At 39.3% G+C, this 23,853-nt stretch overlaps 1 protein-coding gene across 8 annotated transcripts in view; it reads left to right on the top strand.

Annotated features, from left to right (window-relative positions):
- NCKAP5 (NCK associated protein 5) overlaps nucleotides 1-23,853 on the top strand; it is a 976,754-nt gene that overhangs the window by 783,433 nt on the left and 169,468 nt on the right. For all 8 annotated transcript variants that reach the window (XM_032250728.1, XM_032250729.1, XM_032250731.1 and 5 more), the window contains one exon: nucleotides 7,470-7,589. In XM_032250728.1, the coding sequence (XP_032106619.1) occupies nucleotides 7,470-7,589 (120 nt within the window). The remainder of the gene's footprint in view (nucleotides 1-7,469; nucleotides 7,590-23,853) is intronic.

The following is a 23,853-nucleotide window of genomic DNA, read 5'->3' as shown; positions in this document are numbered from 1 at the left end:
TAAATGCAGGCCAATTTTGCCCAACTTTGGCTGTTTCAGTGAATTATACAGAATGTTTTCCATCTCTTGCCATGATGTTTCTGAGAAGCTAAATTTTAGTTCCCTCAGATTTTGTTTACTTTGATTTCTGTATGTGAAATAGATACTTCTTCACCAAAAGAAACTTTTAGATCCTGCACCATATTCAGGATGATGTGACAAATGGCAGCAAAATAATTTATGCCATTTTGATTTTTTTTAATTGAAAATAATTTTATTAGCAGTTGACTGCTTCTCACAGAAATGCTTAAATGAATATTCTTTATAATTTATATAATATAGGCATTTTGGTAAATTATTTTTCTAGACTTTCTTCCCTACTACTTCTGTCAAAATGTCACAGTTCCATCTACAAATAATTTTAACTGCTTTCAGTTTTACACTAACATGCATAAATGAAGAGATTTGAGTATATGTATGTAGAGCTAGAATTAGGTTCCATTGTGAGCAACAGAGATCCGTAATGGAGTGGCTTAAATAAGCTAAAATGTTAGTTATTTCTCACATATAAGCCAACAGGTAGGCAGTACAGGACTGGAACGGTAGCTCTGCTCCATGAATCCCATGGGATCCCTAGCTTCCATCTCTGTATTTCATGGAATGTGGCCCCATTTTCAAGATAACTTCATGGTTCAAGAAGACTATGCTAGCTCCAGTCATCATATCCACACATTCCAGCCATCAGGAAGGGGGAAAAGAAGCTGTGGAATATGAAGAGGATAAAGGGCATACAGCAGCTGTCTTTTAAAGAACACAGCCAAAAGCCTTCATACATTACTACATACCTCTCCTTGAACAGACCATAGTCACACAGCCACACCTAACAAATCCAGCAAAGAAGTCTTTGTTCTGGGTGTGTGCCTGGCTGAAATTACTGTGGAAGAAGGTGAGAAACAGATATTGGAGGACAAATTGTAATTGCTGCCACAACATTTTTGAATGCTTTTTCTTTTTCTAAGGCTTTAATTTATCAGTTGTTTTTCTCCTGTTGGAAACTCGATGCTGACTTAGTTATAAACCTAAGGAATGGAAGGGAGTGCTGTTGCAGCTCTGTGTACAACTGGTGAAAGAATCCTCATGCCTGCTTTTGTTAATGCTGCCTCAGGAAAGAGACAAGGAAGCCGTCTGGTACAATAAAAAGGAAAATGGGACCCTTTAGGTCAGCCACAAAGAAATAGCTACACAAATCCAAGTAATAACTAGTAAACAGATAAATCTACCTTGGTACAGTTAAGCAGTGAGATGCAGAAAGACGTGCTACTGTGAGATAGCTTACCTCAGGGACACTATGAGGCAGAAAGAGATGCTGGGGGCTTTTGGAGATTCCAAAAGAATCATGTTCTGCAGAAATGTGTGCCTCCAGTTTTTATGGGGACTGTAAAATGGCTGTAAAAAGACTAAAATTTCTTTTTAATTAAGAGCACGTTCTAGAATATACAATGTACTCCAAATGCAGATGAGAAAACTAATTTTAAAAAGGAATGTAGCTAGCAAAGACAGAACAAGTCTTGAGTGATTTATCCAAGTCACCAGAAGATCCTTGAGGTGAAATTATAGGCATTACTGTGCAGTTTTAGAGTACATCATTAGTTATGACACAAAGGCAAATCTGCTCTGGTGTCAGCTCTTCACTGGGCAACCAGAAATGCATTTTTCATGGCATATCATGAATTGGCCCAGACAAGCATCCTAAAGTAACAGAGTCTACTGATATGATAGAAAAAAAATTATTTCCATGAACTTAGCAGTTTCTGTTCAGCGTGCCTAGTCAAGTCATTCAGTTTATCTCAAAAACCTGTGGATTCCCTTAAGCGAACAGACTGTACGCCTTTAGAACAATAATACAAAAGTGACCATATTAAACACCGACTTTCTTCCTTCAATGCCTCCAAATCATGGGTCCAAGTATACAAGCAAAATCAATCATTCAAGTTAAACTAATATTTTTATCTGAAATATATTTTATCTTTATTATGTATGAAGTTTTGGAAGTGTCCTTTAAAAGACAGCTCCTGAATGTCCTTTATCCTCTTCATATACCTCAGTTTATTTTTTGTTTTTTTTTTTTTTTTTTTTTTTACACTTGCAGAAAATGTTAACTCGCCTAGGTTCTTCAGTGTTTGGGGTTTTTGTTTTTTGTTCTATTTTGTTTTGCCATTAAGCAAAATATGGAAGAAAGGCATATTCTCTGCAATTATTTTCATTCATATCAACAATCTCAGGTTTATCTGCATGTACTTTGGAGGAACCACATATTTCTATGGTGTGTTTTCTTCACCATCATGGAATAAAGCTGGGTATGGTGGAATCCAGCCACTCAGGCAGAAGCAGAAAACAATTTTATAGCTTGTAGCTGAGAAAACTTCCAATTCCTGCCTATTTCCCTTGTAGAGGGGCAATTGAATCGTCTGTGTCCACTCCTCTAGCCGTGGTCTGTATGGTATCAGGTGCTTGTTTATATTTAGCAGGCATTTACAGCCCGTCACACCCCACATGCAGCACTTTAAATGCGCTAAGTCGTTTTGTTCTCAAGGCAGCCCTCTGAGATAGGACTAAAAAAATAATTTGCTTGTCATTTCAATTGCCAGGCAGTGGCAGGGCCCCTGCTTTGACTATGGCTGTTGCAATGTCAATCCCATGCTCTGACTCACTCCCTCTTTCTTACTCCACGATCCCGTTCAGTCACTTGTTTTTCTCACCGTAGTTCAATAGGACAGAGAGAGAGACGCCATGAAAATCAACAGATGGATTGAAATCCAGCATTTAATTATGATCACGGGGAATAAAATAAAAGGGCAGGCAGCCACAGGAATTCTTAAAACTTCTGGAAGTATTGCTGATCTTCTCTAGCAGGAAGAACATTTAGAGTTTGACATATTTGGAGTAAAATGGACCCTGTATATTTGGGTTCAAGCTTTCTCAAAATCAATGTTATTTGTAACTCCCAAATTCCCCAATTTCAAGGAGGCTTAGTGAGCGTTTAATCTTGAGATTGTCAACTAGCTTTGGTAATGGGCTCAATTGACTTTAGTTACACGAATTGTTTAGCCATCACCCTTAATAAAAGTGGTTTAATCTGAAGGCCTTTAGGGTGGAGACTTGCAGTATTCATTTTGCCACAGGACTCACTACTTCCTGTGCAGTATCCCAGTTCAGTCACACTTTTATGTCACCTGTCTTGCCTGTTAGTTATTTGATGTGGAAGCCCTGGATCAGTCTGAGATGTGACCAGCCTTTTCCAAAAGTGGCTTTTCTTTTTGCAAAAGTCTCAGCATTTGGGGCACAAATATGGATATATCTGTGAAAGCTACCAGGAAAAGGTGTGACCAAAGAGGCTGGTAGTTTTGGTGGCCATTAAGCTTCAGGGAGGGAACAAGGTGGCACTTGAAAAGTCATCCCATGAAGCTAGTGAGAGATACGGTCTTTTGAACAAAAGCTCAGTTTTGTGCAGTGCCTTGGTTTACAGATGAGGAAACAGACCTAATCAGAAGCAATCACTTCTTCAACATCCTGTGGACAATGAGGACTAGAGCCCCGGCCCTCTAAGCCCAATTCTATGTATTCCCATGACAGACACTGTCTCTGAAATAGGTATACCACTATCACTTCATTTTTACACGATAAAATCAGATTTAAATAGTTTTCAATGACACTCCAGTGATCATGTTAGCATATGTCCTACTTCTAAGCAATCAGCATTTTGAAAAATGTACTTCAGCCTAGAGCTGATAAGGATTTTACTCTTCAGTGCGTAAAGTAACTGTACTCCTATACGTAGTATATAGCAGTGGGTCCAGAATCATCTTTAGCCCAAGCACAGGGGGAATTGATCAGGATTTCAGTGTGTGGATCCCCTGGGAAATTATGGTTTGGGATCATTAAGATACACAGGAGCCCATTAGACCAGTGTATCACATTGCTCAGCTATAATCCCTCAAGTCTCTGTTTCCAATTGGTAGTAACGTGAATAGTGTAAGGAAAACAGGTCTGGGTATTTTCTTGGACCCAAACACCACTGTACCTTTTTTTTTACAATATATGAAATGTAGTCGAATCTTCAGCATTATTCCTCCATGATAAATATTTATGTTATGCCCCCTTTTTCTTATCTGAAGACACAACCTTATATTTTTAGTGAAGTTCTTTTCTGGAGACCTGATATATGGCACGGAAGTCATAGAAAAAAAAAAAAAAAGAAGAAGGGTTGTGAGAGAGGACACATGCTATAGCCTCTCCCTTGAGCCATGATCCCAGACTATGGCACCTACTCAGAGGAGAGTTGTTTTGTTTGTAAAGCCTTCCTTGGGGAGGCTGTTCTAGGTCTTGCCTCTGAACTGGCAGGGTCAGAGTAGCTGCTTTTGCATCCAGCCTAAATGTGTTATGCAGTCATGCATTCCTTTATGTCAGTGTGTTCCTGTTGTGAGCACAGAAGAAGCTAAGACACCAACTGCCCCCTTCACCCAGGTACCACAACAGTGGCCAGAGAAACAGTTGTTTCCCTCTTTATATTCATTCTGGTTGTGTTTATGCATGTGTACATAGACACACGAGTGTTTTTGTTCACAGTTTCTTGGGAAGGTAACTGTCTGGCATAAGTTACTGGTAATCCACAGCTTTACTGAAGAAAATAAGAATGTGGAAAACAATGCAAGCGATTCTTTCCTGTCTACAGGCTTTCAGACCAGCTCAGTTCTGTTTGTCGATGGCCATCAGATCAGTGTCACATCCCTAAAGCCTCTGTCTCCCCCGGTGCTGTGTGCTGAGCTAGATGTGCTAATAGTGATGAACAGAGAGTTCTCAGGGTCGATAAATTGTATTCCCACTAATGAACTTTTACCATATCTTAAGTAATAGTAACGGCCTTTTAAATTTCAGTACTTGTATAAAGACTCTCTGTAAAGTATATTGATTTTTTTCATTCATTCTTTCTGTTTATTTTATTTTCCCCATGTAAAGAACTGTTTCAAGGTGTTCTCAGTGTTGTGGCTAAAAATTGTGGTTGCTGTTGCTTTCAGGTCCACCCCCACCTTTTTTTTTTTTGGCATATCCACACTGTATGCTTCTGTTTTCATATCCCTATATTGCAATAGGTACTATTAATGTTTATCTGCCTCACAGTCAAGTTTTATTAATTACTTAATTAGCAGCACTAAAAACAATTAGTGTTTGGGAGCAGAAAGTGTTACATACATGCTAAGAACAAAAATCAATGTGAGACACAGACAGAGGTTGAATTCTAAAGAAAGAAGCAAGTTTCATTTTTTTTTTTTTTGAGACAGGGTTTTTTTGAGATTCTGTCATACAGGCTGGAGTACAGTGGTGCCATCTGGGCCATTACAATCCCTGCCACCCGGGTTCAAGTGATTCTCGTGCATCAGCTTCCCGAGTAGCTGGGACTACAGGCGTGCACCACCACACCTGACTAATTTTTGTATTTTTAGTGAAGATGGGGTTTTGCCATGTTGTCCAGGCTGAAGTTTCACCTTTTAATTCGAGCAGCGAGTGGGTCGCCACAATGGCCTCTGTCAAATGGCGTGTGTGCTCACGAGGATGAAATGCACACTCCTGATAGTGCGCTGCTGGATCTTGCACTCTTGCACGTCATTCTGAACATGACGTTTCTTTTCTCTGCTCTCCATTTGTAGGCACTGATCAGTTGAAAACACCCTATACATAAGCTTTACCCATTCAACTAAAAAATGCAAGGAGAGTTGAAACTGCAGTGGACCATACATTGGCCTGTTTCTTTGCCCGCTTTAAATAGAATTAATACTACTGGATAAGATGATGCATGCCTATCAAGCCTCAGAGGAGGCTTTACTAGGGAGATCTAGCTTCGCCATTAGGTTGATACAAGGTTCTGAACAGGCCCAGGCACCTCTGTGACTCCTATTTAGGCACAGAGCTGTGGCCTGGGCTCTCCCTTGCTAACAGAGCCATCAGCCCAATAGCTGCCCCATGTCAGAATACATAAATCTTTGAAATAGAAGTGTTGAGAAACTTAAACGCTCTTTATCACACCAATCACTAGAGAACAAAATTTGCCATCATCATCCCATTTAGCAAAATAATTATAAGCACTTATTAAGTTCCTACTATACGGGGCATTGTGCTAGGTGATGGAATAAAAACAATGCAAGAGCAATATGCTTGTGTGGCTATTTCAGTATCATCTTGTGCTTGCCTTGTTAAAAAAAAACATGTCCTATAATTGACAAGTCTGGAGCACAAACGAGAAAATGAATACAGAGTAATATAGGCTAAACGTCACAGAGGAGGCATTAAGGGCTGATGGGAGTTCAGAAAATGGAGCAGGTTTTGAGAGATACCAGGTAAAATGTCAGAGAGGTGATAAAGTTTGAACTGGACTTCAATCAAAGAGCCAAATGTGGGCTGAAAGAAGAAAGTGGATAAAAAGGAAAAGTAGTGGAAGGAAAAGAGAAGAAGGTAGAAGGAATGCAAAGAGCTTGAGAGAACAACACGCCAGACCTTTGTTCTCTGCTTGGTGAGAACAGAAGACTTTTTTTTTTTTTTTTTTAACATCAGGAAGTAGTGAAAGACAGTTTGAAATGTAGAAAAGGGTCAGCTTTTGAAGAACCTTGAATGTGGGCTTTATTCTACCAGGTCTGTCTTGAATCCCATCAAAAAGGGCATAGATATTTAAGTACCATAAGTACTTTTATAGCAGTCAGTTTGGAAAGCAGTTCTTATACCTCGGCTTCCTCCGTGAGCTGGGGAAAAGGTCTCTGTGGTGTTTGAACTATTCAAAAAAGCTGCTCCAAACAGATGCCAGAATGAGCTTAGTGTGCTTCTTCCACAGCACCAAGATCAGAAAGCCCCAGAGGCTATGGAAATGCATGAGTTCAGAGGATGGGCAAGCTACAAGTGGCCTCTTAAAAGCCATCTCTTCTGAGTTATTTCTCTCCCACTAAATGTACCACTGACTCTATTAGCCAGCACCGAGAATTTCAACTTGTTTTCACAAATGACAATGAAAAACTCCATCAGAAATGATAGTTTCTTTAGCTCATCAAATCTCTTTTCACTGCAGAAACGTTGTTGTTGTCCTTGTGTTTTGTGCTCTGTGATTGCTTTTATAAAGACAGTGAAAAAGGCAAAATATATAGGTGAAAACTTAAATTGACTTTATATCACTAAGATTTACTGTCTTCAAAAATAGCATGCTAGATTAATGCATTTCTGATTTCAAGGTGCTTTCTTTAAAAAAAAATTGGTCTTCCTTGTACATAATAATTCTATCAGACAATGGTCTGTGGAAGAAAACGTTATATGTGATTTATTTCTGGAGGCTTTGAAGAATGAAAATACTGTTTTTTACTAATGCATGTGATATATATAAAATATGGTTATAATATGCAAAGACATCCTTTAGTTATAGACTTTTTCCTCCTTCAATGTGTTTGTTGTAGGATCTAAGGGAGGAATGTGTGAAGTTGAAAACAAGAGTGTTTGATTTGGAACAGCAGAATCGAACACTAAGCATCCTATTCCAACAGCGAGTCAGACCCACTTCTGATCTGCTCTTCCAGGTATGTGTTTATCTGGAAAACAATCTTTGCTACTGAAATGCTATTTACAGGAAGTTACTTAAGTTTGGAACTTGGCAACATCTTCATGGGCAAGGCATATTGCATCAGAATCCCAATTCTTTCCTCTCTCAAGAGATGTCATTAAATTTGAATGTGTCTTAAGTTCTTGACTTTAAAGCTACATGCAGATAAGGAAATGCACTAACAAAGAATAAACAGGTAAAAGGGACAATCAGAAGATGTTCTGTGGTAAACTAAATGGAACCATGGAAAAGAATTAGGAAAGAATAGATTGCTTTGGGGACCAGCATTAGTAATCTTGCATACTGTGATAAGCAAGGAAGGATTTTATTTAATGCCAAAGCATATATCTTTATTTCAAACTCTTTATAATCAAAAACACATGTGGGGTTTGTTTTTCTTTCAAATATCTCTCTAGGCAGAGTTCCTTTTTATAACAGAACTCCTCCTGTTTCTATCTCAGTATTTTTATAGGTTGTCTTTTTCTAAGTGCTCTCACTGAACTATTTTTTTTTTACTTGTCTTCATAACATGGAAAGCTGTGGAAAGGCAAGCCATTTGAATCGATTTGAGTCGTTCCTGACAAAACACTAGAGAATATGTCCCACTGCAGGGAAACACATGAATGGGTAGAGGGGTCTGCAGGGCTGACCTTTGCTGTTTCCGATCTTTGTGATCCTATTAATGTGTATATTTGCTCAAACAAGCTCCCATGAGCTTTGCCCCAAGCCCTTCTGAGGCTAATCTGTCAAAGGCTGCATTGAGGTTTCACAGGGGCAATGTGCAGTGTAAAAAGGGCAGCCCACTGCGTGGTCTGATTGGCAAAGAGGAAGGTCATTCTCCAGCCTCTGGTCATCTTGTACTATACTGTCCAGCACTGTAACCACTAGCCATGTAGGGCTATTTAAATTTTAATTTTAAAAATTTAAATTAAAATTAAGTTCCTATGTCCAACTAGCCACATTTCAAGTCATCAAAAGCCACATGTGGCCAGGGACTACCTTAGTTGGACAGCACACATGGAGAACATTTTCATCATTGTGGAAAGCTCTATGGGACAATATTTTTCCAAATGATCCAGACTGTGTTGCTAATTTACCCTCTGAATTTTGGCATAAAAATCTTAGGACCCCTCAGAGAAATAACAGGAAATTGTAATTCACTTCAGAGAAAGGAAGATGTTTGGTAAGCTGAACATCAAAATGTAATTTGCCCCCCAAATTAAAATAAAACAGCTCTCTGAATTATAAAATAGATCTCATCTCCTAAATTAATTTCCTCTCTGCCATTTATGTTTGAACATAATTCATAATTTATGACTCAAAAATTGTGTGGGGTGGGAGGGAAGTCATCTATCTCTATTATGTTTTCTGTTCCTGACCACCATAAATATTTGTCATAGGGGCTCTTGCATTTATGAAAAGTTGTGTTTGTTTTGCAATCTCATAATCAAGATTCAATATTAGAATTACCTTTAAAAGCTGTTGCGTGTTCATGATTTTTTTTCTGTTTTGCCTGTTGTAACTTGAGGCTTTTTTGAAGTAGGGTTTAAGTCTCTACAGACCATGTTTATGAATTATGATCACTTATTTGCATGGTAAACACCTGTGCTATGGATATATAAGCTTTTCGTTGGCTGTCACAAATTTCTTAAATTCATACCCAAAGATCGGGGGATGATGTGTATGCTAACAATAGAAATCAGTGTTTATTCATTAGGCGTTTTCAGCCAACATACTTCATATTTTTCCCTAAATAGTACTCCCTTCCAGAAGCCATTCTAATTTTAAAAATATTTTAAAAGATGAGCTGTTAATAGCTTTGTGAAAAATAATGATATAAAGTGTGATACCTGTCCCCTTAACATCTTGGAGCTCATAATCACAGACAGAGGACATCACTGGCTTTTCAGATGGTGTGTTAATTATTTCACTCATAACTTTTCATTTTCTGACAGTACTTTAGGGTTTAAGTGAGAAACAAAATATATACAGTGGTGCTAAAATACAAACATTCTAAACTTGCTTTACACCTATGGATGCTTACTCACGTGTTGAGTGAAATAATGAACAAATAAGAATTCATTGTTCTGGAAAGTTATTTCACATAAACCTATAAGAGGTCTATGCTCTCACTTCTCCTTTGGAAGTTTACCTGGCTTACATGAATGTTGAGGTCCTATGCAGTCATGTGTTCCAGGCCAGTATATCTGAGAAAATGGTGGATGCAGGCAGCAAATCCACCAGTGTGCCCCTGCTCTCAAATATTGTAGGCCCTGTAGGGACTGCCCATGGCCTACGGATTCATTATAGCAGATTTCTAAGTAGCTTTTTGCACTTCTTAGAAGGCTCCATTAGTTATCATCTGCTGAATACAGCCTAATGATTCTCTCATTCCAAAGCTACTACCTGAACAGAAATATAGAAAGAAGAGTTATGAACATGCTGTGATTTGAGTGGACAGATTATAAGTAGTAGAAAGGAAAATAACGCATAAGAAACAGCAAATTCTTTGTTCCTTAAAAATACAGAATAAGAGGTTATATGGATATCATTTAGTCAATTCTTCTGTGGGAGAAACAGAAAGGGAGCGCGCTGCGGATTAGTTGACAGATTCTAGTAAACCTACAAAGGGAGCTAAGTCCGTGATGGAAATAAGAAAGGCATAAGCTGAAAATTAAAATCTTAAGATTGACAACAAACTTCTCTACTGATTTCAGTTTCTAGAATGATTTCTCTGAGACTATGGGTGGCAGTAAATCAGATTAAGAAGACCCCCCCCAGTAATAAAATCAACATTGTAACGAAATTCTAAGGAATTGAGATGGCAGGATAGCAAACAAAATCCAAAAGCAACGGTTCCTACAGGGACTGGAATCCCTAACTAAGCTCATTTGAACCTACTTGTACCGATTCACTGATGCTCACCATTTCCTCTTGTAAATCACAGGGAACAATATCCTCAACCTAATGACTGTTGGCAGCTAGTGAAGCTCTCTACCAGATGCACATATTTCTCTTACCAGTTAAGCTGAACTCCTGCCAAGAATGGGTTATTTTTGTAACTCAGTAGGTCTGCTACAGTAGTTTTTGTGATCAAATTAAATATAGGTGTCTGGCTGGTTCATGCCTGTAATCCCAGCACTTTGGGAGGCCAAGGCTGGTGGATCACCCGAAGTGGAGTTCAAGACCAGCCTGACCAACATGGAGAAATCCTGTCTCTACTAAAAATATGAAATAAGCCGGGTGTGGTGGTGCATGCCTATAATCCCAGCTACTCAGGAGAATTGCTTGAACCTGGGAGGCAGAGGTTGCAGTGAGCCGAGATCATGCCATTCCCCTCCAGCCTGGGCAACAAGAGCAAAATTCCATCTCAGAAAATAAACAAATAAAGATAAGTGTCTAACTATAAAAAAAAAAAAGTTGTGGGTGATCAGAAATTGTCTTAAATGTAGAACAATTCTGCATGCAAACTGCTCTTCAAGTGGTTTTAAGTTCATGTACCATTGTTAAGGAAAACAAAAATTAGGAATCATAGATAATGTATACAGTGGTTTTCACTAAAATAAAATCTAGAGGTTTTCACTAAAACTTATCAGATGAGAGCTTTTTGTAGGACAAGAAGTGAGAATGGGGAAAAGTTGTAAAGCAGCAATTCTGTTATATGGACAGTGTTCTGCTTTTTAATCCTATTTAGCTTGTTTCAGAAATTCTTTCTTTTGTTGGCTGCCAACATACGAAGTAAGGGAAACTCAATATTAAGCTGTTAAGATGGCTATATCATTTCTTAAAATCTGCGGAGCCTGGTTCTAAATCAGTCACTCCCTTCAGAAGCAGACATGGCATCTGTTCCTTGCTTGCTTGTTGGTTGTGCCTACCTTTCACTAGACCTGCATTTTAGAATTGCCCAGTGCTGCCAGAATGAGTGATTGTAATTCTGCTTTCAGGTAAAGATAGCCTATATTAACACTGCTGAGTGATTCATAAACTATCAACAAATAGCACTAACCCATTTTTTTTCCTGGTCTTAGTGTCTGAAGATGTTCACCAGTTTTCTATGTACAGTAAGGCAGCATGCTAAAATGCTTTTGTTCAGTTCTGTATATTTGAAAATAGCAGTGTGTTCTCTGATGGTTACCTGCAGTGGCACCCTGTATGGAAAATAAAGACTTATAGCCATTAAAAAAAAATGCCAAATTTAAGGAAAAGATACTAGAAGATTCCAACAACAAAAAGATCCCTGAGCAAAGAAGCAGCCTTGGCCTTACCGAAAATGTCATTTACCAAATAGATCGTAGTACTTACCATGTGTCAGACATTATTCTATAATCTTTAGGGCACTCACCAATTTAATCTCTATCACAGTCCCATGGGGCAGAACCTATCATTGGACCCATTTCACCAATGGGGATACTTTGGCATAGACAGGCTAAGTCCCATAGCTGGTATTTGACAGACCAAGGATTTAAAACTGAAAATCTGGTGAAATTAAGTCCCCCTCTTTTGCCTCCAGTTAGTGCTCCCTCTGAATGGAACATGAATGGGTATGAGGACAATTTTCCTGATTCACTACTGTAAGTGACATTTGAATTAACTGGCCCACCTGGGATTGAGTCAGATCAGAGGGCTTCTGCAGTACAATCCCAATAAGGAGCCTACCATCTTTACACATTTCTGAAATGTGGCATCTAAGATTTTCCCCTCCCTATGTGTTCTGTCTTTGTCTTGCTTTGGACACTTGTGTAATCATTATCCTGATAGGATATTATTCTCATATTTTTAGCCTAAGACAATGTTTTCTTTCCTTTTTCATCTGATATTTCAAAAAGTCCTACTACTCAGATCCTTAGGCCAAATTAGGAAGAAAGGAATTTTATAGAGTAGATTACTCACATCAACAGTGAAGGGTCTGACAGCTTAGAACCAAGGTGCAAAAATTTGCTGTTACGTCTTAGAATGCGGACTTTTCGTTTTTTCTAGTGTTTTATACTATTATTTCCAACAGATGAGAGGATTTTTACATTCTACTTGTTCCTGTTTTTTTCTCCTCTTAGTCTTTATTTTCAGTGTAAATCTATCCATGAGTTTGACTGGCAAGTCACTATACACTTTCCTCTCCCCCGGTCCACAAGCCAAGCATCTCACTCTGAGATCCAGCCAAGGGCAGCCCCAGCAAGGGGCTATCCAGGGTCTCAGCAGTCCTCACTGAACTTTCCCCATACTGGAGTTCATGTAGTATCAGTGGCCTATGCCACAGCTAAGTGTCTTGTGTGAAATTGTAGAATCCTAGCCTCCATGAGTGGGGGTCATCCAGTGCAACCCAGAACCCACGTAATTAGAGATTTCTTGGTAACCTTTAATTTAGTAGCAACCTCTTTGAGGACAAGAACTATGCTGAATGTTGCTTTTCATCCATTTGCATATACTATCCTTGTTTATATTACATATTCAGTGCATGCTTGTTGATGACTTTGCAGTTAGTTGCATACATTTTTTTCTAAAACTCAGTTTGCTGGGGGGAGATTCCAACCCCAACAAGATTCTAATCTTCATGGTGAGAAGACCATGCCATCTTCTGTCCACTTACGTTTATTTTTATATCAAAGCTCTAGATGCCCGATGCATATTTTTCCAATTTTTTGTTTCTGAGAAGTAGAGATTGGTGAACATTGACACTCGTTGCCACCTTAGAACTTATTGTTGTGTTATGAACACAGCCACACAGAACTACCTGGAACTGATCAATCACATAAACAACCAATACAGAAGCATCTTCTCTAGGATATTTGGTCATTTGGAGAAATTGGAAAATGTTAGCCATATTATACACTTTTAAATGTATGCCTTTTGCTTTTTCAAAACATCTGCCTTTGGGGTGCTTTCACATATACGTGGCTGAAGTGAGACAAAAAGATGAAAAGAAAAAGGACTAGTTACGCAGGCAGCCTGTGGTGAGAGCAAGAAGGGAGGGGTAAGGGAGTAAAGAAAAGGATTAAGAATGAAACTGTGGTTCTTGAGTTTTGGTGATGGAAGCTTTTCATTCTGATCAATTGTGACCTACCTCTCTTGAGACACAAACTAAGAAGGAGTTGGGAGAAGAGGCAAGAATATCCACACAAGTTTGGAGCATCTACCTGGCTGTGCAGGCTGCTGGGATATAAGTTCACCTTATGAGTTTCTGGAACGGATTAACTCTGTCCCTCAGCTATTTGTGTGGACCAGCCATGGAGGCGCCTCCAGCCCTGCCCTACTAATCTGAGATCTAATTTAGAAAGACCCACAGGGCGACAGGAGAAGCAACCAGGGATGCTTCAGGGATGCTGAGTAACACCAGGGCTCAGATGGCAGAGTATCCATTGGCAGTGAGCCTGTCATCCTGCATCATTACAGAACATTAGTGGTTTTATTATAGGCACTGGTCAGACATCAAAACATATGGAGAATGTGCAGCAGGGATTCTCTCTCATGCACTAAGCCCTGGAAAGGTTAACCCATCAGATGTGTAGAAAGTGTCCCCTTTGAGAGGTAAGGGACGCTTTGAAAAATCACACAGTTCCTGTAGGGCAGGGCTTTCGATGATGAGATGTAACACATGAGGCTGATCTGGGATCAAGTAAAAGCTATAAAAAAAGATGAGAAAGAATCATCAGGGTTATGGCAAGATGTGATTTTTCCCTCTTCATAATATGCCCAAGACCTTCTATAGACTTGCTTCACACTTCAACAGCCTCATTTTTCTTTCTTTCCTGACACAAATTCTTTACTTTAGCCAAGCAGAAATACTTTCACTCCACAGAGCATGACATAGGTTTTCCTTCAATTGTTCCACTTTGTTCAAAACGCATTTTTCTGTTCAAAATGCTACCCTACCCCTGCCCACCCCACCCTGCCACTCCTCTTCATTCGATTACCAAACCGGGAGCACCCAAAGCAATGTCAGTGCTGAGAAGTCCATGTCAAAATGCATTTGCTCAAAAGCCTGTGGTCTACAATTAAGCCTGAAAGTGAAATGATGTGCTAAAAGGCATGTGGGAAGCCAGAGCAGCCAGGCAAAGACAGGCGTGGAGCAAGCGGAAGCCTAGCTCTGCTTGCAGAGGGCTCTGGGGAAGGCCCAGCAGAGGAAGCCATGCCTCCACGTGACTCTAGGTGGACAAGAGAAAGTATAAATGCCATCCAGAAAGAACACATTGTGCAAAGGCGTAAGAAATTCTCTTCCTCACAATCTGATTTCTAAATTCATATGCTTTGGAGGCGCTCCTGGAGTAAGATCACAGTTCCCTGCCCCACTCAATCTTCTACTGACCTTGCTCACTAAGTCCCAGTGAGCTACAGTTCTTTTTGCATACCTTTGCTCTTCATTCCAAAAGCAACTGAGGGGTGTATTTTCTTTTCATAAGACCCAGGGCTTACCAGTCCATGCACCATGACTAAATGCCATGTTTCCATCAGCATTATCATAGAAGGTATTTGTGGTCTATTATAAGGAAATCAAGGTATGATTCCTACTCTTTTCTCGCTTGATTTGGCCTTTATTTTCTTAGGGACAAAAACTTTGTCTTGACTTTTGAATCCTCCCCATACACAACTTGAACAAACGTGCGCCTCAGTAAATGCTGAGTGAACTAAGGATTACGTGAAACCAGGCAAATGGAAATGCTTGTAGCAGAGGTACAAGGAGGTGGTTTCACAAATGAAGTAACTCCAAAGGAGGGAAGAGGAGAAGGGAATGAGAGCAGTTCTTAGGGTGTTGTGTACTTAAGGTGAAGAAAGAAGGCTCCGGAATATTATGTCTAGATGGGTCAGGACAATTAGTGGAAATTCTCTCTCCTTTTAAATGAGTTTCAGATGTTTTGTTGTTGTCTGTTTTATCTCTTCTTGTTGCCAGTTAGACTGTAAACACGGGCTCTGTCTTGGAATTGTTGGCCCCTTAAGCTGCAGAGATTGTATTACATCAATGTGCCTTTGGTCAGAGGAGCCAATGTTTTCATATGGTTTCATGGGTTTTTATCTCCCCATCCCACGCCCTCCTAAATTTTAAGTAACTTAATGGAAGGCACCTTTCTATTCTTCACATCCTTCTAAAATTAGATAGCTGTATTAATTGTATTAGCATGTATTAATTGCATTAGCATGTATTAATTGCTTCCAAGAGCACATGACTGGCTTCCCGTAATATGTGTCAATGTGTATTATTATGTGGTAGGCTCTATATAAGCCATCCTCTCACCTAACCAATGAAAGCTCTCATGCTCTGAGATCAGATGCCTTAAGGGGCTAAGGAGGGTGAAGGAAACAGGAAAGGAAGCTATGTGCCCTGCAGCCAGCCCCAGCCAGTTTGGCCCCATGGAAATGCTAGTTAGGTGTCATCATAGCTTTGAAAATTTTACGAAGTTAGAAATGCAGACTTTTGTAGGTAGTCTCTCGATTTTTAAATATTGGCTAACACCTAGTTCAACTATTTCAGGACACTGAGGAAACACATTAAGGCAACTGTGGACCAGGATTGGCCTGCAGCCTGCTTTTATTTCTCTGCCCTGGAAATGGTGGCTCTTTAATTTAAAATGTTCTGCATGTGCTCAGAATACCTGGGCACTATGCTGTGCAATCATATACATGAGGCAGCCTGAATATATTGCTTTATTCATGATTTCAACAAAAATTCATTGAGCATTATATCCTTGGCAGTGTACTAGCTCCTGAGGACACAGAGATGGTTCAGACACAGACTTGAAAAGGTCATCATTTAATAAGGAGACAGATAAATGAACAAACAGCTGTGCAGTAGAGTAGTAAACACAGCAGAAACATTTACCATCAGAGGTCTTCAGAGGAAAAAGTGATGAACACTATTCTGGGTGTCAGGAAAGCTTTCTAGGAGGCGATCACGGCTAACCTGGACTTTGAAGGAAAAAAAAGGAGTTTGTTAGGGTAACAGAGTTTCCAAAAAGCAATTTGCAGACTAAATTCAAGACTAATACTGGAATTTATATTTACGTTGATCCCAAGTCCTAGATTTAATTACAGCTGTAAGATTATAAAATTGTCTTACCCTGATTGGGCCTTGTTTGGCCTTCCCAACCTCTTGCAACAATATCAGATTAACTCATCCAGCTCTGTAGGAAAACAAGAACCTCCAGGAGCATCATGCTGGTGAATTTTCTGTCACTATGACCTTCAACAACACTTCTTTCTGGCTTTTTAACCGAAGAAAAATCTAGTTAAACTGAATTAAGAAGCCTAATGGAAAAGTGAAGAGCCTTCTATGGCTAAAGTTTATTTTAAGGATTTCAACATTAAATAGAGGTTCAAACCCTGAACATAAATCAGCATTATATTGGAATAGACTAAGTGATTGAAGTGTAAATTCAGGAAATGCACCTTGTAGCATGGAACATTCAGGCTATATATATATTTTTTCATATTTCAAACAATTCAGAAAACCTGATTGTCCTGAATTTAGTAAATTTCATGCAGTAAATGTTTATCATAGTAACCTTAAAAACTCCCCTAGTAAAAATTGTTATTAAGAACTACATTTTCATTCTGAATTTTGGATAAATAGAAGGATTTGGGAATGCAAGGGACAGAAAGCACTGAGAAAACAATGGTGATGTTTACCTGGGATTTGATTATGCAGATTAGAGCACTAATTTCTTGGCACTGGAAATTGTGGACTGTCCATTGCTATCAGCAGATGTCACACCAGGGAAATCTTGTTCCTGACACGAAAAGATTAAGGAACCCAAACTCTGACATGAAAGACCAGTGTTTCCAGAAGTGAAAAGCAATTCTGGCTTTGTTCTGTCACCTTTCTTACCACGAGGGTGCACTTATTTAAGAGCTGCCCTGATGCACTAGGAGCAGTTTTCTTGAACTGGCCAGTGATTTGCAACCTGCCACCATTCTTCAGGAGCCTCGGGAACAAGTCTTTAATCTGTCAGGGTGCAGGGAGGAAGGATATCTTTGAAGTCCTGAATCTTGGCTGGATGGGTCAAGGAAGGGAGGGGAAGGGAGGAGAGGGTAGATACCGAGGAGGCAAATAGAAGAATCCAGAATCTCTTAGCAAAGCCAGAACAGTCTGATCCTCCTTGGGAACAGAACTGCAGGAAGTCCACTGAAGCCCCATGCTGCCTGCAATGGCCAGATCCTAGAGGCAAGTGGGGTTAACCTTCAGTTGTACCTGGCCTGCTGCACCCACTCAGAAATACATTGGGAGTGGTCTCACAGTAGCCCCCAAAGTGATTAGGGGGATGAAGATAAAGATTCCCAGGGCAAGTACTCTCATATCTTAATGCCACTGGTTTATAGCTTACACCTGGCTGCACTAGAACAGTTGGGCCAGCTTCAAAGGCAAAAAGACACGCCCCACTTTCATCTACTACCCCATACACAAGCACACACAAGCCCAGGTCAAGTTTACAAAAAGCCTAATAGAAATCTCCAGACAGGTGAGATGTTAGTGCACCTTTGTGAAAGTGGGAGACCCAGGAAACGTTGCCAAGTCTGCTGTTCATAAGCCATCTTCATGCAGTTGCTTTCTAGCAGACTTTTCTGCCTTTAAAGCAGTTTGTATGTCTTAGCTGGATCAGTTTCTGTCCATCACTGTCAGCCTAATGTCTCAAAATCAAGAACTGTAAAAAAAAATGCTTGACTTTTCTGAAAAATCTGAAAGGCCATTCACCCACAAGGAGGCTTACTGGAATGAGGGACATTGCCCTGTATGTCATAGACCCTGATAGGAATCCAGTGCCACTGTGACTCACTGGTGACCTGAGAAAGGCCACACAAGCATGTCGCCACTGCCTCCAGTCATACTCTGTGTTTGATAAATCTCTGCCCATTCCTACCTCACAAGTGGGAAGGCAGAAGTATCAGCAGAGTCTCTGTAAAGTAACATAATTAAAAAAAGCGTGAGAATCTTTGCAAGAGTGTCTCATTAGGAGAAGTAGTCCGTGCACTTCTATCAGGCTAACATGTGTTGTACTAAGGTAGCAAAGTGTATCTCTGAAACTGGGTTAGCTGAAGGCCAGTGTGGTCAATCTGGCGTTTCCCAGATAGATACCTGGCAGTTACATTGATAAAGCTTTGAGTGTCTTCCGTACTTTTTTAGCAAGAAGGCATCTCACTGCATCCTTACAATAGGCCCCAGGTATTAGTGCTGTTTCAGAAATAGAGAGATGAGCCCCTAGAGGCTGCGGCTTCTCCTTAGCCAGGATTCTTTGCTGGTCCAAAGCTTCCTGCCTTAAATTACCCACTGCCCATGTAAGCCCTCATTTCCAAAAGTCACTTCATGTCTTTTCCCCGGGCTTGCACAAGGAAAGGATATTGCAGTGGCATTCAACAAATTCGCCAATTTAAAGACATTTAGTGGCCTGTTTGGACCTGGCAATGTGCTACACTTCGGAAAAATCAAGTTAAATACGTTTGGGTGGTGTTCTAATAATCTGAGTTATAGATAACACTGTTATGGGCGTAAGATATTTCCCTGAATAAGGACATGGATCTAATAACCTAGTAACATGATCAAATCACTTGCGCTAGAAACATGTTTGTGCCAAGGGATGATAGAATCATATATTATTATATCTCAACTTTCAGATCATGGAATCTACCCCACTCCCTGGTCACTGGACACTCAGATTGATACTTGCCTTTTGCAAGGTCACACAGTCTGTTTAGAGGAGAGTAGTGGCTCGATTCCAGGTGTCCTGATTCTCAGCACTGTACCCTTTCTACTATGCCACTGGGGTAATAAATTTGACATTTACCCGAATTAAGGAATAGAAAGACCTTGGCATGAGAAATGTGCCTTCAGTCTAACGAGCAGCTTTGGGAAACAGTTCAGATGGAGTGAACTGACTAAATCACTGAAGTCCATGAAGGTATGTCGGGTGGACCTGAGAGGCAGGAGAGAGGTTAAAGGCTACTAAGATCCAAGCAGGCTGAGATTCACGTCCCTTCTCTACCACATGTTGCCTCCTCACCTCAGCCTATTCTTAAAATGTCTAGGACCCTAATATTAGAAGCTAACAAATGCAGAGTTCTTTCCTTTCTCTTCTTGTGAGATTTGTGGCCAGCGTCTGTGTGGCAGGGAAACGGGGAGGTGCAACAAGTGATCTATTTGCTCAGCACTGATTTCTGAGAAACTGTGGTCTGAATGAATGAGATATTGGCCCCCAAATATGCTGTATTAAATCAGTTCCTGTTTTCTATTATTGACTTGTTGGATTTTCCTGGGAATTTGTATTTCTGGTGATTTTCTAGGGACATTTAGCTCTAAGTAGATCCTTATGGGCTTTTAGCTTAGTGACTTGGAGTGAGTGTTTCAGCAGGAAGTGTGTATGGGATATTCGGGAGTTGGAAATACCCTGGATTAAGCTATCTATTTAATCTTGTGGTTAACTTTCATAAAGAGGAGGAACCATGGCTGGATCACAGAATCCTTTGAGTATCTGAGCAAGACAATAGGTTTTCTCCCTACATACAGAGAGAAATTGGCTTGTAACTTTAAGATATTCAAGGACCCCGCAGAGCCTGCCTATTAATTAAGAAACTAATCCCTTAATTAAGAAATTAATCCTGAATTAAAATTTAATCCATGATGATCATCTGCATCATAACTGCCCTTTTACCCTTTTTCATTCACATTGCATTGGACACTTTCTATTTCATATTGTTTCTTTGCTTCGGGCCTGTTTTTAAATCTTTACCAAGTATGATAGACCCTGAATACCCATCTTTGTAAATTCAAAGTACAAATCTCCTTTAAAAAACTGTTGTTTTTAGCTTTTTCTTTTCACTTTTTAAATTTTATTTTATTGTATCTTTTGGAGACAAGGTCTCACTATGTTGTAAGGTCTCACTATGTTGCCCAGGCTGGAGTGCAATGGCTATTCAAAGGTTCATCATACCACACCACAGACTCAAACTCCTAGGCTCAGGTGATCTTTCTGCCTCAGTCTCCTGAATAGCTGGGACTGTAGATACGTACATCACGCACAGCAAGCTTTTCCTTTTTACGATTGCTTTTCCCTCCCAAAGAGCTAAATAGTTAATGGAAGAGGATAAGAATCATCTTTTAGAAATCATATCGTATAATACATATATTTATGTTGTGAAGAAATCAGAATTTCAAAATAGAACACATTATACACTTTTGGATGTGAGATGCATACAGATGTTTTCCAATAAGCCTTGTTCATATTTCATTGCTACATTTGACATTGCTCAAGACAGGCATTGAGATCCTCAAATTAATGTAAAGATCTCATAATGATATGAGTGCAAAAAGCCGTTATCATTAATGTTGCAGCAGAATTTGCCATAAAAACAAGAAAAGCTGAAATGAAAGAGGTAATCTGCAAGGTGATGCCTCGAATGGAAAATTGTCTTCTCATTATAATGTTATGTCCGTTTCCAAAAAGAAAAAAATAACTCGCTGCCTTAATTCTGTATCAGGATAGGACATGTGAGATGTTCACGTGTGCCCTTTGTGCATCTGGACGGATTACCAGAATTGATTGTTCACTAAACTATCAGACTGTTCATTTCAGTAGCTAAATTTTGCTTCTGGTCTCTGACCAAACTGCTGAACATTGAAGAGTCACATAACATATTATTAAATTAACTTCACCAAAGCAGTTTCCTGAGTCTTTATCCTAGTTCAGAGGAACCATAAAACACATTCCACATATAATTGTGACCTGTTACTGAAGAATGTTTACATTCTCCTTTATCCACACCAAAAGGATTTCCTAATTTCTCTTCCCAATCAATTCTTCTCAATCCTCAGCCCTAGGCAACCATGGATCTGCTTTCTGTCACTATGGATTAGCTCTGTCTTTTCAAGAGTTTAAACAAAATCATGTAAGATATGCTCTTTTGTATCTGGCTCATTTTGCCTCACATGTGTTTGATATTCAGCCATGTAGCTGCTTCTGTCAGGAGTTCTTCCACAATGACTTTCGATTTTTTGATTTGTGATGAGATATGTCCTCGAAGGTGTTCACAGAAAACGTTCAGTAAGTTACATGACCAGCTTTTTGGCAGTAGATTCATTTGCGGCTCAGTTAAAACTTAAAAATGTTATCCTGGGACTTGGCGTACTAATGCAGCATTGCCAAATGGGATGATATGTGTGTATCTGTCTAGTCAGATTCTAAGGAAAACAATATATATAGAAAAGACAGAACAAGGGCTTTGGAGTAAAATACACCCGAGATCAAATTCAGTCTTTGCTACCCATTAATGTCATGACCTTGGCAAGTAATTTCATCTATCTAAATTTCAGTTATCTCCTCTGTGAAAGGAGAAAAACGCTACTAACTTCTTTGTTGTTGTGTGTGTATATTTTAGAGTTAAGTGAGTTAACACATGCAAAGTACTTAGTACAATGTATTGCACTACCAATAATAACTATTTAATTATATTATTTCTTTATCATTAGCCTATATTTTATGTATCTCTTTAATCTCTCACAATGCTGAATGCACTTTCGGGGTTTAATTACTTTTCATTGGCCTATAGTCTGAAGTATTTTGATAATTTCCTTTAGCCACTTTGTATATACTTATAGATTTTTATATAATAAATATGGCCCAATTCCTACTTTTCAAAAGTATACAATTGAAAACATATAATATTTGCAAGGCTTCCAGCTTCATCCATGTCCCTGCAAAGAAGATGAACTCATCCTTTTTTATGGCTGCATAGTATTCTGTGATGTATATGTGCCACATTTTCTTTATCCAGTCTATCACTGATGGGCAACCATCATTCTCAGCAAACTAACACAAAAACAGAAAACCAAACACCACATGTTCCCACTCATAGGTGGGAGCTGAACAATGAGAACTCGTGAACACAGGGAGGGGAACATCACACACTGGAGCCTGTTGGGTGGTGGGGGTCTAGGGGATGGATAGCATTAGGAAAAATACCTAATGTAGATGATGGGTTGATGGGTGTAGCAAACCACCATAGCACATGTATACCTGTGTAACAAACCTGTATGTTCTGCACATGTACCGCAGAACTTAACAAAAAAAAGAAAAATATATTTACATGAAAATTTGTCTATTTCACTCACATTCATAAAATATAAAAATATTTAATTTATAATTTACTTAATTCATGAATACACAAATCATTCTCTGTAATAACAAAATGGGTAGTGTATAGAAGCATAATACAATTTACAAAAGAGCCACAGTTAAGCCACGGTTATTTCTGCTTACATGTTGAACACTGTAATAACCATTCCTGAAGCTAATCTAATTCTGCCACTTTCTGAGTGCTAAGTTATGTGACCTTAGACAAATCATTTAAATTATTTGGGTCTCAGTAGGTAAAATGAAAGATTTAGCAAGAACCAGGGATCCTTTTTTCTATTATAGCTTCATTTTTGCTGAGGAAAAAGCGTAATGGATGGGGGGATGGAGGAAGAAATCATTAGATGTTAACAGTTACCCTGAAGGGCTGGGAGCAGTGGCTCATGCCTGTAATCCTAGCACTTTGGGAGACCGAGGCAGGTGGATCACCTGAGCTCAGGAGTTTGAGACCAACCTGGCCAATATGGTGAGACCCCCATCTCAACTAAAAATACAAAAATAATCTGGGCATAGTGGCTTATGCCTGTAATCCCAGCTACTCAGGAGGCTGAGACACAAGAATCTCTTGAACCTGGAAGGCGGAGGCTACAGTGAGCCAAAATTGTGCCAGGGTGATAGAGTGAGACTGCGTCTTAAAAAAAAAACAGGAGAGAGTCCCCATCAACTAATATGAAGAAAGGAAGTTATACTGTTCAGCTAGATTTATATCCCGGTTCTAAAGCTTTACCTTAAATTCATTATATCAAATTAAATGCTTATTACTGATAAATAAGAAAGGTTTTCATCAGCAAGAGAGAAACTGAAGAATTTCTGAAACTTTGAAAGCTAATAAGTTCACCAAGGTATGCTGATATTAGGACAACACACAAAAGCCAATACATTTCTTACATATCAGTAACAACCAATTGGAGAATGTAATTGAGAAAAGATTTCATTCATAATATGAATAAAAAATATGAACTGCCTAGCAATAAACCTAATAAGAAATATATAAGATCTAAATGAATGAAACAGGAAAATTTAATAAGAAAAGAAGGGAAGAAATGAATAAGTGGAAATATATATCCAAGAGATGAGAAAAGTCAATGTTATAAAAATGTTAATTCCCCAGAGCCAATCTAAAATTAAATGCAT

The sequence above is a fragment of the Sapajus apella genome, unplaced genomic scaffold, assembly GCF_009761245.1.
Source record: "Sapajus apella isolate SASKATOON/1434 unplaced genomic scaffold, GSC_monkey_1.0 scaffold72, whole genome shotgun sequence".
Classification (NCBI taxonomy): Eukaryota; Metazoa; Chordata; class Mammalia; order Primates; family Cebidae; genus Sapajus; species Sapajus apella.
The sequence above is the reverse complement of the archived record's forward strand: the minus strand, read 5'-3'. Positions and strand labels throughout refer to the sequence as shown.